The 17,872-nt window shown below is 34.0% G+C and overlaps 1 protein-coding gene across 1 annotated transcript; it reads right to left on the reverse strand.

The window, feature by feature from the left end:
- Positions 1-298: 298 nt before the first annotated feature.
- LOC132294781 (protein SPIRAL1-like 1) lies at positions 299-6,625 on the reverse strand. The gene is made up of 3 exons (XM_059792762.1): positions 6,507-6,625; positions 4,337-4,604; positions 299-634 (listed from the first exon to the last, which is right to left on the reverse strand). The coding sequence occupies exons 2-3, from the start codon at positions 4,568-4,570 to the stop codon at positions 554-556; spliced, it is 315 nt and encodes a 104-aa protein (XP_059648745.1). The 5' UTR covers positions 4,571-4,604; positions 6,507-6,625; the 3' UTR covers positions 299-553.
- Between the last annotated feature and the right edge of the window lie 11,247 nt (positions 6,626-17,872).

Consider the following 17,872-nt stretch of genomic DNA (forward strand, 5'->3'; position numbering starts at 1 on the left):
TTGTCATTTTTAAACCAAACACAAAATAAGTATATCCTGTTTCATTTACCACTCTTTAGATATAGATATATTTTTTCCTCAGCATCAACCTATCAGAGAATCCCCAGCCAACCACAATTCCCAAACAATCACACTGATCCAGAACTGTACTGATATTTTAAGCTGACGGCACTCTTTAAACAAAAAAAATATATATATACTGAAAATAGTAACAGCAAACAACCATGCCCATGGAATAGAAAGGGAAAAATAGAAAGATAATAATAGGCAACAATCTCCAGGACAAAAAAATGAACAATTGATAGAAAAAGACATTCATTAGAAATGCAACTCCTTTTAGCTGTAACTGCTTTTATGTCACTGAGGTTTATGTTTAATGTTTATGCCATCTAACATTGAATATCAGCTGAATAATCCCACCTATGACCACTTCAACTTAATGCTACATCACATGATTAAGCAAGTTTTAATTGTTCATAAAAGCATACCTCTTCCAAAAAAGTAACACGGAATTGATAAACAATTCGATCATTACGAAAATATGAAGCCATATTCAGTTCCCACCACCACCAAAGAGGTAGCCCAGAGAAGACCCACCACCAGGGACAGCATGGACCTTAGTTGAGGGGCGATCCTGCAACCAAACAAGCATCAATCATGTTTAAACATTTATCATTGAGTCTTGGTGAAGAACAACACTAGAAGAACATGCAAAAAACCGGACACAGATTTTGATCATAAGATGCACCAGACAAAAATAATTTCTGAACTTGAATCAAAACACAATCTTCGCATCAACTCTGCTGCTGGTAATTTCTTATCCGCCATGCTGATATCAGCTACATGGTATTTTGTATCTATTTTCATATATGCATGAAACTGTCATCTTAATTAATGTTGAATATCATGGAGAATGCATGCATGAGAGAACTAATTCAATCATTACAAAAATATATATATTGTAATGAATGTGATCATTGTAATTTTTACCCCTCATCATTGACAAAAACAAAGAAGTGAGACATACATATATGAGTATTTGTAGATAATAAAGAAAAAGAGTATATTCACCCCGTCTTTTGCATTAGAGCCTGCCTAGTAATGAGGATTGTTTGAAGCCATAGAGCAAGCAAATAGAACAAGAGACAACGGGATCGAGGATATGAGTACATTTTTTGTTCAACCTAGCTAGCTTCTATATGAAATTGGAGGATAGATTAGCAGATTGTAAATTTATGCTGGATGGAAAAGTAGTGTGTATTATGGTTAATGCACATATAAAGGATAGATTAGCAGCTTGTATATATGTGCACAATGTACTCCCATTGTTTGTCTTGTGTGTGTGTGTATATATATATATAAAACTAATTACACACCATCTAATATATGTGCATTAACCATAACACACACTCCTTTTCCATCCAGCATATACGTACAAGCTGCTAATCTATCCTCCAATTTCATATAGAAGCTAGCTAGGTTGAACAATAAAACATACTCAAATCCTCGATCCCATTGTCTCTTGTTCTATCTGCTTGCTCTATGGCTTCAAACAATTCTAATTAAGAGGCAGACACTAATGCAAAAGACGGGCTGAATATACTATTCCTCTTTATTGTGTACAAATACTCATAAATGTATGTCTCAACCCAGGGGCGGAGGTAGCATGCGCCCAGGGGGGACAGCTGCCCCCCCTGCCCATGCTGCCCCACTAGTATATATATATATATATATATATATATATATATATACATACATTTGTAAAAATTGGCACAATGCCCCCCCTAAAATTAATAAAATGGCTCTTCTACCCTTGAATCCACTAAATTTTATTTTATTTTATGCGTATAATTTTTAAATATTTATAAAACACCCTCATAAAATTTATTAATTATCTCCATAAAATTATCTATTTCTAAAAATATCTTTAATTCTTTATTCATTTTCCTTCTTATTCTTCAAATTTCTTTTTATCATCTTCAAAACTTTTGCATTCTCTTTCTACAATTAAAACCTATCATTTCCTTGAAAATTCTATCATATTTTTTTTCTTTTATTTCATTTTCTTCTTAAAAAATTCTTTTTCTTCTTAAAAATTTCTTTTCCTTGCACTAATGCATAATTTATGTGCAATAACTTTCTTTTTTCTTTTTTCTCTTCTTATTCATTTTTTATTCACGTATTCTAATACACTGTTATTACACTATCATATTTTCGGTCTACTTGAAAAAAAAATTATTTTATCAATACTAACATGCCCCCCCCCCCCCTGAACCAAATTCCTGGCTCCGCCCGTCTCAATCTGTTCCTCTTCAGCCATATGCATGAATTTGATATTGAAATCGCACTACACTGAGAATGTAAATGGACTTCATCAATGCTTCCATTAATTTTGACTTATCCGATAACAGAAATAAAATCCGCAACCTCGGAACTAGAGGCTGAAGCCACTGGGAAAGCAGTTAGAAGATACAGCCCACATGTGGGAAGAGAGTGTTTTTAAATCCCCAAAACACTTAGAACAACAGGTGTAGTTAGGGGTGAAGTTACTGCCACACCCCTATATGAAATAACATTCCTCAAATGCACCAAACTCGGATAAGCTTCTGCTTGCTATAGGATATTCAAATTAAAACCATCAATTTTGATTCAAATTTCTATATGGGCAGAATTGCAATTACACTAGAATTATAATTTCATTTTTGAACTTCTAACTTGTCCTTCCATTGTCAATTTCATCCAGATAAATCTTCAATTTAGTTGTTCTTTCTTTGAAGCCCATGTGCATTATCTAGTGTATGTCTCGCCTACCCAGTGTGTTCTAACATTTGACATCAAATTCTACAAAGTGGCTGCTCTCAATCTTGAACCTGAGACAGCAAATAATTTTTATCACTTGTTTTGATGTGTACCATATTTTTTAACAACCTTTGGAATGCTCTCTATGCCAAGATGGTCATAAGTCGTAACGTTAATGTGCCGAACACTTCTAAGAAAACTAACAGACACCCTAAGAAGCACGGACACGGATACGACACGACACGGACACGGCAAATCCAAAAAAATTAGGACACGGACACGGTAGGGACACGGTGAATAGTATATAATATATATATATATATATATATGATGTAGTACTTTAAAAATTACTGAGTGTTACTATTTTTCATCAACCTCATAATGAAAAAAATACACAAATCATAACTCATCTACTGTAATAGTGTAATGATTGTCCTTAAATATCTATTTGTTTTGTCTAAAATTGCATATTAACCTTACAAGTTTAAAATTATTATGTACTGACCACATAAGTGAGTAAAAGTTGTTAAATAACTTCACATACTTATACTTTAACCCAATTTTCTTTAAAAAATTATCTTTTAGACCCCCGAAAATAAGACACGCGTGTCGGATGCATGTTTGCCGAGTGTCCATGTCATGTCCGAGCCGTGCCGGAAAATAAAAAATAAAAAAAATAAAAAAAAAAAATTCCAAACAGGTTTTTTGGTGTGTCCAACGCGTGTCGAACACGGATTCTTCGCCCATTTTGGCGTGTCCATACTTCCTAGCAGACACCTCTGTCAGATACTTGGAAAACAGTGGCCTGTAGAAGCCCTTCTTGGGCGTTTCCACATGCATAACACCATATGTTAATCAGTCCAGTCCCCAAAAATTAAAGTAAAGGTGGCACAAAATACACGATTCTCAACCAATTGGCTCAATAAATTGTCAGAGACTTGTAAGAGAAAGTTAAATCAAAGAAATAAAACGTGGCTAAGTAGCCTAAGTGTGGGGGAAATGTTAAAAAGCTTTGGTTATTTTACAACCAAATGCTTCTTTGAAAATGTGTACAATGATTGATTTACCACCAATAAACTAGACATACCAAACAAGTCCAGTTTCTACAGAAAATTCCATTTCAGGCCTAGCAGAGTTTGAAGCTTTTTAACAAATGAAATCCCTTTCTTAGCCCTTCCATATTCCAAGTGTATGAATTTAGTTCACCACTCTGGAATGACTTCATGCATAATGGTTCAATAAAATAAATAAAAAGAAAGAAAGAAATGATAGGTTCATATTGGTTACCCAGCCATACTTTTTCTAGTTCTTCCCAAAGAAGAAATGGAATTACACAAAAGATATGGGAGAAATAAGCACATATCTGATGCTGCAAGCCTAATATTTCTGATTCACATACATGACATGTAAAAGGATTAGTGAACCTAATTGAAACACTATACACAGGAATGACTAAAACCTTACTTGATTGGCATTAGAAATAGAAACTTTTGTTTTATGTTGCTAAAAAAAATAATAATCACTATTTGGAACATACCGTGATGAAACTGCCGTTGTTCTGGCCATCTGCCCGGAAGTAGTTGTTTGCGGGGTTACTATGTATGCCTGCAGGAATCTGTTTGTTAATGTCAACTGGTTGAGAAATGGCAGTAGGCTGCTCTTCGTTTGGAGCAGCTTGGGCATTACTTGGGGCCGGTTTTGCAGCCTCTCCACTCCCAAACAAGTAACCTAGCGAACTCTGTCCCCCACCACTGCTGACTCCACGACCCATGTCCAACTTCTTCGTCAACAATCTTTTGTCCAAACTGCCCACAAGTCAAAGAAAAATATGCAGGCAAGTGAGCATCAAAAGGACATGAAGAAATGAAATAGGGAGAGTTATTATGATGGAAGAAGTCCATCTAGATGCCGTCTAATGTGGTGTTTGTATGCCAGATAAACATGAAGAAGCATGATCTGTCATACAAAGAAGTCCATAGAGATGCCTTCAGATTTTACTTGAATAGACTTTTAAATTATAAAAATAGCATAGCGGCTTCCTTGCTAGCACAAGTTAAGCCATTCTGAAAACTTGGTAGGAAAATATTAGACATAAAATAAAAGTTACATCTGTCATACAGAGCTGTGATGGCATGTTGACTCCGAGACTTCTAGCACCTTGTATTTCTGCAATTTAAACCTTACTTGTTCAACAAAAGGCACCAACTTTCCAACACAAAGCAAGATCCACCTCCAAGCCTAAACAAGGACCAAAATAACTATAGCATACAAAAGATGTGAGGTATACACTCCTCAAATTATAGCCTATCTCCAAGCATAATCATGGTCCAGAGCAACTACCTAAAGTTTTGTCTCTAAGACTAACAAAAATGGCTTGAGTCATAAATATGAAGGCCAAAATATAAATTCTAACTTGATACTCTTTAATTACTTTGACTTTTTTTCTTCTTGCAACAATTTATTTCCTTCCATTTCAAAACTTTTTAGGGACAGTTCCAAGCTTAAGTTACTGTCAAACTTAAGTTTTCTTAAATGGGTGCTAAAGTTGGTGGAGCCGTTGACTACAATGTGCTGTTTGCAGATATTGATTTTAATCAAATTCCAACATTTCAATAACAATGAAAACCCCCCAACATATAGTCTTATATCTGTAGTGGCATTCTATAGTTCGAAAAAAAAAAAAAAAAAAAAGTTAAAATAAATAAATAAATGTTAGAGATCTAATATTAGACCTCCTTAACCATTGTGCGTAAAAACAGCTTACATGAACTACCTAGATCACCTAAAAACTAATTATCTCACTTAATGTACCTACATGAAAAAATCTTGGGATAATCAAATGACTTTGCTTGGACAATCACCTGGATGAGCCTTGTCCATGGTGGGTGATGAACCAATAAATGCATGCCTATAAGTGCTCTTAAGACTAACACACTAACAACAACAACAACAACAACAACAAAAAAAAAAAAAAAAAAAATCAAAATTTTGAATAAAAATTGCAAGCACTGATACAAGAAGAACAATATCATATCATTGTCTACCAAACACAAAAGCTATTTAAAAGTATGTTACTATTTTTAGAGGGAAGTGAGCAAGAGTGCATGAGAAAATAGCTTTCTTAGGCTCAATCGTAACAACGTGATTATGGGAAAATAGGAATCGCATCTAATAATAAAGATTATGATTAAGAATGCGAAAATAGGAATCACATCTAATAATAAAAATAAAAACAAATAAACAAAATGATAAGAAATATATTTTAGGATTAATCCATATTAAGACTGTTTTGTCAACACAAGTCGCACAAGATCACAATGAAGTGAAGCAATTCCCAGCTGCAGTAATTAGTAGTATATAACAGAACCATTTTCGTCATCCAAATGTGAATGCATAAAATTAAATGTGTTTCTTATTTTTTTCTTATTTTCTATCCATCTATAGTTTGGATGGTGACACATAAAAACCATATAGATTGCATCAAAATCAGAAAAATGTAATTCGGTCTCGATCTATAGCAATTTTTTTTTTATTTTAGTTTAATTTTCTCTTAAAACGGTGAGGATGTGTTGAAAAAAAGTGTGAATTCAGCAACGGTCGAAGAATGGTAAAGGTGAGAAATTAACTGCTCAGTACGATGATTGAAACAGTAAATGTTAGATGCGAGTGACTAGATAAAGATGATTTAAGGGTTAGGGTTTCTATACCTTCGTTCTTCAGATCGGAACTGGTGGAGAAGAGTGCTACTGTTGTGGAGTTGGAGCTTAAAGGAGGGCTTGTTTCTCTCTATTGCAAAAGGGCAACCGTCAGGTGAATTTCACTTGCACTTCTTCATGTTTAAGCTAAATTTTACATTCAAATACCTTTTAAAAATAACTATCACTTAAATTTATTTTTATTTTTATACTAAATACTCAGTTAATTAAACAACAGACAACTTTGCTCCTAAATTTTTATTTCTATTTATTTCAAAATATTATGTTACTTAAATAACCATTATACCCCACACCCCAACTACCACCCACATCCATCACTGTCACCTTGACCACCATGGCCGCCACAAGCAGTCCTCCCATCTCTCTCTAACCTCCTGCTGCCGTTGTCGCCGCCGCCGCCGCCAGTCCTCCCAACTCTCTCTAACCTCCTACCACCACCCACAATCGGCACCTCCACCACTGCTCACCCACCATACAAAAACAACCATCTTCACCCCTTCACCGCAGCAACTCACCTCTCATAATCACCGGAATCATCAACATCACCTGCCCTATTAGGTCGCCCTCAATGACCACCCACAATCGGCACCTCCACCACTGCTCACCCTGTTGGGATTTATATGCCCTGGCATAGCAAATTCCTGTTTGGATTAATTGACATATGTTCCTGACGTTTCTGAAATATTTATGTTTTATACAATTGGTGAATTCAATGTATTATATTTCGATTCACTATGAAATTGATAGTGTCCATATAATTACAAGAAATATTTATATATATGTATGTGATGGCAATCAATGCATGATATATAAATAGTAATTATAAATTGTTCATAGTCGGTAATTATGGATGGACTCATAATTAATTAAGACTTGAACTGGATCCGCGTTAGGTTGAGATAGATTGCGAGAGCCGTCGTATGCAATTACTCCCTATCACCGTCATGGCATTTGACTCTTAAGCATGAGAAAAGTATAGACTCTTTTATTAATTAATAATTACTTTGATTTGTTCGGCGGATTCTTCGGGATCCTTAGACCGACACTTCGGGTAGTTATGTAATTAATAGTTAGAGGGTTATATTTTCAATATTTGCATCATTGCTACTTGTATTTATTTTGTATTGATTATGGTTGATCACAAAGTAAATTCGAAGGCCTTCGTATGATTTTAGACAAAATGATTTATTATATATTTATTTATTAAATTATTATTTTTGTCAAACAAATGTTTTATTGTGATCGAGCCAGAAATAATCAGAGGTACCAAAATAGATATATTAATTAAGTAGTTGGATTGATGGCTTTATTTATCCGATAACTAATTATGCATAGAGGGGTCAAAGTGCAATATTGACTTAGAGGTTATTTATTATTTAATTGGAGTTCAACTAATTTCTTTTAGTGGAGTAGAAATTAATTTATGAATTAATTGAATTGGGTCCATGGACCGGACCAATTATTAATTCATTGTAGCCAATAAAATAATAGGCCCAATGGATTCTCACTCATAGCCCAACTTGATATTAGAATCATATTAGATTTGAGACATGTGAATTAGAGATTGAGAAGGATTAGTTGTTTCCTTTTCTTTACCTTTATGTTGCCTATAAATATACATGGTCTATGTATATTTTAGGGGTGATTTTTAGTAGAAGGAAAAAAGGAATAAATATTTTTTCTCTCTAGGAAATTAGGGTTTATGTTCTCATCTAATGGAGGCTCCCACAAGCCTAGTTTTCCAAGGTCATTCATGGAGGCTTATGAGTGATTCCTAAAGGCAAGACCATTACCAAGAAGATGGAGATAGAGATCTATGGAAAAGGTGTCTAGCAAAAGGGATCTACAATAAGTAAGAACATTCACTTTAGAGGAGAGATCTAAGGTTTACTCAAACCTTGATGTAAGTATTCAATCTTTTAATTGAATGGTACATCATGTTTTATTTTTGCATAAAACTTGTCTCTATGTAATGAATCAAGATCTATGAATTAAAATCCCTCGAAAAGTTTTTAAAACTAGCACGTTTCCCAACAGTGGTATCAGAGCATGGTTTGATTCATTACTAGAGATCATGATTTTATGAAAGTTCATCATTCATGGATCCAATTTTGATATGCATATATTTATTTATTGATGTATGTTGATGTATGAATTAATATATTGATATATATTGATACATGATGATGTATGTATAATTGTGAATGGATGATGATATGTGTTTTAGGCCATGGATGAAGCTTATAGGAATATTGAATGTAATTTTATTTTTGGATGAATGTAATTAAGGCTTTGATTTAGCCGTTTGAAAGTTCAATGATATAATTTAATTTTTTCCATTGTATTTCAAATTGTAAATATTTTTAAAGCCATGTAATCTTCGTCAAAGGATGCTATGAAGCTTCAAGAAGGTCCAAAAGGGTTAAATTATGCTTCAGTAATTTTTTGGAATTTTTCCGAATTTTTTGGAATTTTTCTGAAATTTTTTGAGGCTTAATTTAATTTTCTGGGAGTTTTTCTGATTTTCTGAAATTTTTCGGCGTTTTTCCGGTGGCCGGAGCATCGCCGGCGGCGAGAAGAGGCGTCGGAGAAGGCTGGGATCAGATGTGGTGCAGGTGGGGTGAGCCTGGCGCGTGAGGAACACGCGCCAGGAGGAGACATATGCTGGCGCGTGCATTGCACGCGCCAGCCAAGGTGGTATGGCCTCCACGCGCGTGCAGGCGCGTGGGGGCGCGTCCCACGCGCCCCACGCGCGTGCCAGCGCGTGGGGGCGCGTGCCTTCACCTGCAGCATGCCCCAGGCGCGTGTAAGCGTGTGTGGGGCCATCCAGGCGCGTTCCAAGCGGTGTTTTGCTTCTCCCGGTGCGTACCAGCCTTATGTGGGTGTTTGCAAGCCGATGGATGATCCTCGCGCAATACTTAGAGTGGTTAAATGTTAAAAGCTGATTCCATTGGCCATTTTATTTGCTTTATCTGTTATTTGTTTATTTATGCGATGTATGAAATGTATGGAATATATAATTGTTAATTAATTATTATTCATGCATTGGATCCATGATATTTATTTAAATGGCTTGATTTATATTAATTAAGTTATGAAAATTAATTGGATCTGATTACTAATTAATTTGAGGGCACTTATTGGGAAACGCAAAATTATTTTTTGTAAATTATTTTTAAAGTGTGCTTCAAATTAAATATTAGTGAATCGTTTAAAGTCCAAATATTTTCTAAATTTAATTGGATTAAAATCAAGACGTTTTGCATGCATTATATCATGTAAATGAATAAAATGAAAACCCTAATTATGGATGATTAAAAATTGAGTGGGAGCGGGGATTTTTATATATTGCCCCATGGCCTTTGTTATTAACACCATTGTAATTAGATCTTCAAAAATAAGGCCCCACGCATGATTTGAAGAGTCTTAATATTACAAGAATGGTTATCTCATGAAAATAATAATAATAAATGTTCATTGTAATTAGATCTTTAAAAATAAGGCCCCACGCATGATTTAAAGAGTCTAGATTATAATGACAAGATATTTAATGTTTTATTTTTCATTAGAGCATTAATAACGTTATACACTCAATCTAAAATCAATAGTGTTAACTCCCCAACGGAGTGGTCTATACTAGGTGATTTTAGAAAGGCTAAACATAATCGGGAATCATTTCATATAGATAGACAAGGCATTGTCTTAAGAGATATGGAAATGATGGGATTTGCCCGCCAATAGGAATAATAAACTTCGCTAACCGAATAAGTTATTGGCGTATTGGTTATTCGATTTTTCATGCAGTGGTTAAGGGACCCACATACTATTTTAATGGAAGTGCTCACCTAATAGTAAATGAATCTCAACAATAGTAATAATGAACTCCTCCAACAGGATAAGTTATTGACATATTGATTGGTTGATTTATTATGCTACAGAGTTGAGGGACCCGCATTAATTAAAAGGGATTGTTCACCAATAATGATAATGATCTCTTGTTCGATTGAGATTTATTATATTATGTGGTTAACAAACTCATTTTAATTTTAAATATGCATGACAGAATTAATAATTCACCTTGCATGTTGTATGAATGCATTTATATTCAGATGAATTATGTTTAATCCATTTTATCTGCTTGCTTACATATTCTATGATATTGGACCTTATTTATAATGACTGGAAAATGAACTTAGATATTTTATTCACAACGTAAGGGTACAAAATGTGTTTATTACTCCTATACCTATCTCTTTTACTTTGAGATACCAAATTTGACATTAATGCTTTTAATAAATTAGATAAGGCAAATGATATGACTTGGTGCAATATTCTAGAGTTTAGCTCGAATATACTCCAAAGCTAACATTTGTATTATTTTATTTTCTTCAAGTATCATATTAAATGTCAATGAGATATTTTGGTGAGATTAGATAGAGCATATGCCTAAGTACTGTGTCAAATTTAAATACCATCAAGATAGCCTCATGAACTCCAGTTTGAAATCAAATTTTGGAAAATGATTGTTTATTATTTAAAATTAGCTGGAGATCAATAGGGCTGACTTGGGTGGTAAGTTTCAAGTTGAATGATTATTGTCTTGTTACCAAACTCGTTCGATTCTGTTATAGTGAACTAAATAAGGAATCAGTTTGAGTTCACACTCGCTGATATTCTTATAGAATTGGTAACATATGAAGGGATAATCAAGAGTATGGGCATTCCTATCAATCTAACCTAGTCTATACCATCTTCTTCTAGGCCCAAGTGGACGGGCAAAGCAAAGAAGAAGGATGATAATAGGACTAGGCTAGCACAAAACATAGGTATCTAAAAGGTTAAAGGGAATAAGGCAGTGTATGTTGAGGGCGAATGAAACTGTTTCTTTTGCCGTTAACTAAGACACTAAAGGACAAACTGTCTAAGCAATGACGTGGCATAGGAAAATATATATTTAATCATTGAGCCATGTTATGTGGTTGTATCTATTGATTCCTGATGGATAGAATCTGGAGCCACTAAACATGTTTGCAATTTATTGTAAGGATTTCAGGAATCCAGAAGCCTTGATGATATGGATATATATTTATCTTTTGACCTGATGCCAAGGTTGTAGTTAAGTCAGTGGGAGTATTACATCTGAAATTAGAGAGTATGAGGATATTAGTATTAGAGAACTATCTTTATGCACAGAAGTGAAACGCAATCTCATTCTTATTTCACTTTTGGCTTATAAAAACTAGATCGTTATTTTGTAAAACTGGTTTTATAAAATTGAATAGATATGCGATTGCTTCTGGTGCATTGAAAGATGGTTAATATACTATAATCACAAGCTCTTAAGATTTGCAGGATGTAGAAACTAATGTTGCATCTTCTAGATTGAATGTTAAGAGAAAATTTGTTATTCCTGACTCATTGTATTTTTGGTGTCTATTTTTGGGTTGTAATCAATCAAAATGAGATTTAAAGATTGGTTAAAGAAGGTTTATTACCTAGTGAGGCAGAGGAGCCTAAACCAAACTTATGAATCTTGTTTTGAAGGATAGATAACTCTAAGGGCTTAATCAGCCAAATGAAATAGACATAAAGAACAATTGGAGTCGGTACACACGTACACGTGTAGTCTTATGAACATCCAATCAAGATTACTCACGTTTTGGATAAATTTACCTGTTGCGACACAAGTCTTATACTTTTGGTATATTCCGAGAGGGTCAAGACTGATGTGGAGCACAGATTAGGTAAACTTATCAAGACACTTCGATCTGATCGAGTATTTGAGTATTTCTTGGGATAGTGCAAAGACTATATGGTCAATGAGGGTGTTGTGTACCAGTTTTCCGCAATTGACGCTAAATTAATTTAGGTGTCAAATAGGAATAACAGAATTCCACTTAACATGGTTAGATCTATGATCAGTAATGCCACATTATCTCTTTCATTTAAGAGTTTAGCGTTAATGACATCGATGCGCATTATGAACTGCATTCCATCTTAGTCTGTCTCAAGGATACCGTTGAGCTGTGTTTTTGACTAAATATTAGTTTGAATCATATGCACATATGGGGTAGTCTTGCACATGTGCGTTTGATATGGACAAGTAAGTTGGAATCAGATCATAGGCATGCTAGATTTGATAGCTACTCTAAATGTCACTAGGATGGATTATTTTATGATCTCAAAGATAAAAGTTGATTGTTTTCACTCACTGTTTATCTATAGGAGAATCATATTATGAATCACATACCTAGTAGCATAATGTTAGAGAATTTGGTATGAGTACCAGATGTACCACATGTGAACACACTTATTATAGAGATTGAGAATAATATATGAATTCCCTATTGATGCGTTAGCATCATCTACTACACAGATTCTTGCATCGATACATTGATGTAGTGGGAGGATTATCATCCAATTCGACAGAATCATGTTTTTAGGTGAGACCATTATGGACATCCCTGTTAAACATGAGTTGGACCCAGTAAGCTACACGGAAGCGTGAACCGATGTGGATACAGATCGTTTTGGTGAGTTACTATGAAATCAGAGTTGGAATCTATGTATTCTAATAAATTCTGGGATCTTGTAGAACTTTCTAGTAGGGTGATTCCTATGGAAGGCAAGTTAATCTACAAAAAGATACCAGAAGATTTCTTAGTGAATAAATCATGAGTGTACAAGGGAATGTCATTATTTTTCTTAATTCTATATATTGATGACATCCTACTCATTTATAATGACGTGGAAGTTTTGTCATCAATTAAAAGGTAGTTGTTCAATTACTTTTAAATGAAGGATTTTCAAGATGTAAGCTATATTCCTAGGATCAAGTTTTTGCAAGATCAGGTTAAAAGGAAAATAGGCTTATCTTAATAATCCTACATTGATAAAGTTTTGACCAGGTTTGGTATGCATAACTCAAAGAATGAGTTCTTGCTTTATTGATATGGATCGCTCTCTCTAGTAAGTAGTTTTTCAAGACTAGCAGAGGAGTTTGAGCAAATGAGACTGGAACAATATGTTTCAGCATATGAGAGTCTCGTATATGCCATGGTCTATACCAAACAGGACATCCGCTACATAGTAGGGATAGTCAGTAGAGATCAGTCCAATACTGGACTTGACAACTGGTCTATTGTAAAAAATATCATTAAGTACCTAAGGAGAATCAATGATATCATACTCATTTATGGATGTGATGATATGGTCCTAGTCAGGTATGCTAGTTCTGATTTTCAATCAGAAGTAGATACTATGAGGTTCATGACTTAGTGTATGTTCACTTAATGGAAGGGAAATCAGTTGGTAGATTGTCAAGCAGATTTCAACTGTTGACTCAAACCTGCAGGTGGAATATATTGCAGCCTTAAAGGTGGCAATATAAGCCTATTGGTTTGATCTCACTGATTTAGAGGTTGTGGAGCATACTAGCCTGCCTATCGAGCTATATTGCGACAATAGTGCAGAAGTAGTCCAAACCAATGACCCAAGGTTCCATAGATGAACAAAATACACTGATAGGAAGTATCATGTTCTACATGATATTATCCGGCAAGAAAATGTACTTATAGCTAGAACATTGCATTGGAACACAACTTTGTTGATCCATTATCAAAGGTGTCATTGATCAATAATTTTGATCATCATCTGGATAACATTGGAGTTAGGTGCAATTTGAATTGGCTATGAGGGCAAGTGGGAGCTGTTGGGATTTATATGCCCTGGCATAGCAAATTCCTGTTTGGATTAATTGACATATGTTCCTGACGTTTCTGAAATATTTATGTTTTATACAATTGGTGAATTCAATGTATTATATTTCGATTCACTATGAAATTGATAGTGTCCATATAATTACAAGAAATATTTATATATATGTATGTGATGGCAATCAATGCATGATATATAAATAGTAATTATAAATTGTTCATAGTCGGTAATTATGGATGGACTCATAATTAATTAAGACTTGTACTGGATCCGCGTTAGGTTGAGATAGATTGCGAGAGCCGTCGTATGCAATTACTCCCTATCACCGTCATGGCATTTGACTCTTAAGCATGAGAAAAGTATAGACTCTTTTATTAATTAATAATTACTTTGATTTGTTCGGCGGATTCTTCGGGATCCTTAGACCGACACTTCGGGTAGTTATGTAATTAATAGTTAGAGGGTTATATTTTCAATATTTGCATCATTGCTACTTGTATTTATTTTGTATTGATTATGGTTGATCACAAAGTAAATTCGAAGGCCTTCGTATGATTTTAGACAAAATGATTTATTATATATTTATTTATTAAATTATTATTTTTGTCAAACAAATGTTTTATTGTGATCGAGTCAGAAATAATCAGAGGTACCAAAATAGATATATTAATTAAGTAGTCGGATTGATGGCTTTATTTATCCGATAACTAATTATGCATAGAGGGGTCAAAGTGCAATATTGACTTAGAGGTTATTTATTATTTAATTGGAGTTCAATTAATTTCTTTTAGTGGAGTAGAAATTAATTTATGAATTAATTGAATTGGATCCATGGACCGGGCCAATTATTAATTCATTGTAGCCAATAAAATAATAGGCCCAATGGATTCTCACTCATAGCCCAACTTTATATTGGAATCATATTAGATTTGAGACATGTGAATTAGAGATTGAGAAGGATTAGTTGTTTCCTTTTCTTTACCTTTATGTTGCCTATAAATATACATGGTCTATGTATATTTTAGGGGTGATTTTTAGTAGAAGGAAAAAAGGAATAAATATTTTTTCTCTCTAGGAAATTAGGGTTTATGTTCTCATCTAATGGAGGCTCCCACAAGCCTAGTTTTCCAAGGTCATTCATGGAGGCTTATGAGTGATTCCTAAAGGCAAGACCATTACCAAGAAGATGGAGATAGAGATTTATGGAAAAGGTGTCTAGCAAAAGGGATCTACAATAAGTGAGAACATTCACTTTAGAGGAGAGATCTAAGGTTTACTCAAACCTTGATGTAAGTATTCAATCTTTTAATTGAATGGTACATCATGTTTTATTTTTGCATAAAACTTGTCTCTATGTAATGAATCAAGATCTATGAATTAAAATCCCTCGAAAAGTTTTTAAAACTAGCACGTTTCCCAACACACCCACCATACAAAAACAGCCATCTTCACCCATTCACTGCAGCAACTCACCTCTCATAATCACCGGAATCATCAACATCACCTGGCCTATTAGGTCGCCCTCAATGACCACCACTTACCGGTTCAGCAATCTCGCCGGCGATGGTGTTGGCAACCTCTATTTCCACCGCTCCTTTGTCTCTTCGAATTTGGGCCGACGAAGCTTACCCGACAACGCGATTTGGCCGAAAACTCCAAGATCAAACAAAAGCAATCACTAATTCGAAGCGGCAATCGTTCGCGCTCAAGTACTAGCTTCCCAACGAAGACCTTGATTCTTTAATCTCTGTCACCACAGACGAAGGCCTTGAAAACATGATTGAAGAATTCAAGCATGCAACTCTCTACCTTACACGTGAACAGTCTCTTAAAATTTCTCTTCATCAAGAGAATGAAGTATAAGAGACAATTTCTCTACTTAATGACATTGCGGCCTTCAAATTGGTCGAAAGTTCGAAACTGCAAAAAGTACAAATAAAAAAAAATAAAAAAAAAAACTGACAGATTCATATAAACAAATCAGACAAACACACCTCACCAGAAATCACTAAATTCCAAACAGATGCATCAAACAATTGACTTCTAAGTCCTAATTGCTTTAACCTTGTAAACATCAAAAGAATAAGACAACTTCTCCTGGAATCCATATATCCCGCCCGTGTGTGTGTGTGTATATATATATGTCTATATATATGTATATATAATTTGTAAATTTATAAAATTGTTAGGGATATTTTAGTCTTTTAATATAATTTTATGCTAAAGTGTTGTTTTGACAAAATTAAAGGATATTTAAGTCATTTTACATTGTGTTATAACTGTGCAAATAGCGGTTGGGGTGTGAGTGAAAAACGGAGTAAACGTTTGTAATATAAGTGATAGTTATTTTCAAAAAAATGTTTCAAGCTGATATTTGACCAAACATGATATGGTGTTAAAAAAAAAAAAAAAACAAAACAAAACAAAAAAACCAATGTTGTGTACAAATAATGTACAGAATAATTAACTTTAAGATTCTGGTCCATTGCAAGTGCAGTTTTCGCTTAGAAGAATTACATTTTGCTCCTTTTTTTATATATATTGCAAAAACAGTTTTCAGTTAGAAGAATTATATTTTGTTCCTAAAAAAAAAAAACCAGATAAATCACACTCTCATTGTCACACACCATTTGTCCATTTAGAGACAAATTTTATTTTTTTATTATTATAAATAATGTACAGAATAGTTAATTACAGAATCTGGTCCATTGCCAAAAAAAAAAAAAAATCAGCTTTTGCTTAGAAGAATTACTTTTTGTTTCTATTTTTTTTTTTTGTTTTTAAGAGATAAATCACATTCACATTGTCACACTATTTGTCCATTTAGAGACAAAATTTTCTTCTTTTTTTTTATTATTATTACAAATAAGCACACACTACTTCGACGCTTAAATTTTGGACCTTTTATTTTCGAAAGTGAATAAATATTGTAGCCTCCGGTTGAATTTACTTAAAGACTCGACTCGAAAAATGAGGTAGATGCCACTTAATTAAAATATATATATAAATATATTGATTTGTTATTTTTGTGACAATTGTGTTATTCTTAACGAAATGGTGAATAGAGTCTAAAGATCGAAATGATAATTGTGCGATGCATGACACTCCCTCCCTCATAAATGTATCACAGTTAAATATTTTCTCCCTAATTAACTAATCATTTTAGTGAGATAATAGTTATACACTAAGTCACATAAAGCGAATTCGAGAGCTAGAGCACAAAAAGGACAAAATTAAGTCACAAATTTTGATAATTTGAGCGAGAGCACGCGTGGAGCGATAGCGCAAAAAGGACAAAATTAAGTCACAAATAGTGAGAATTTGAGCGAGAGCACGCGCGGAGCGTGAAAGTCGGAATGCTTTCAAAGTGCGAAAATAACACCCGTTGAGAAGAATTTTGTGACTTAGATTATACTCTCTTTAATAAAGAAAATGTAAAAATATATTTTTTATAGTAAATGAGGGTGAAATTATAACTTAAATAGAGTGGCTTGAGAAATACTCATGGTGCAAACTTTAAACTATAAAAATTTTATTCAAACTAAAAATTTAACTTCACATTCATGCTCTTGAGTTCATCGAGTCAACAAAATATTGACCTTCTCCAAGATTCCCCTGATTATACTCAAATGAAACTTTTT

Source organism: Cornus florida, unplaced genomic scaffold (genome assembly GCF_030987335.1).
Source record: "Cornus florida cultivar Cherokee Brave unplaced genomic scaffold, ASM3098733v1 CherokeeBrave_3.0.0_Hap2_Chr02, whole genome shotgun sequence".
In the NCBI taxonomy this organism is placed as follows: Eukaryota; Viridiplantae; Streptophyta; class Magnoliopsida; order Cornales; family Cornaceae; genus Cornus; species Cornus florida.

Coding starts and splice junctions, on each gene's coding strand:
- LOC132294781 (XM_059792762.1), bottom strand. CDS start 4,570: ATGGGTCGTGGAGTCAGCAGTGGTGGGGGACAGAGTTCGCTAGGTTAC. Junction 635..4,336: donor ACAACGGCAGTTTCATCACG/GTATGTTCCAAA, acceptor GTTTGGTTGCAG/GATCGCCCCTCAACTAAGGT.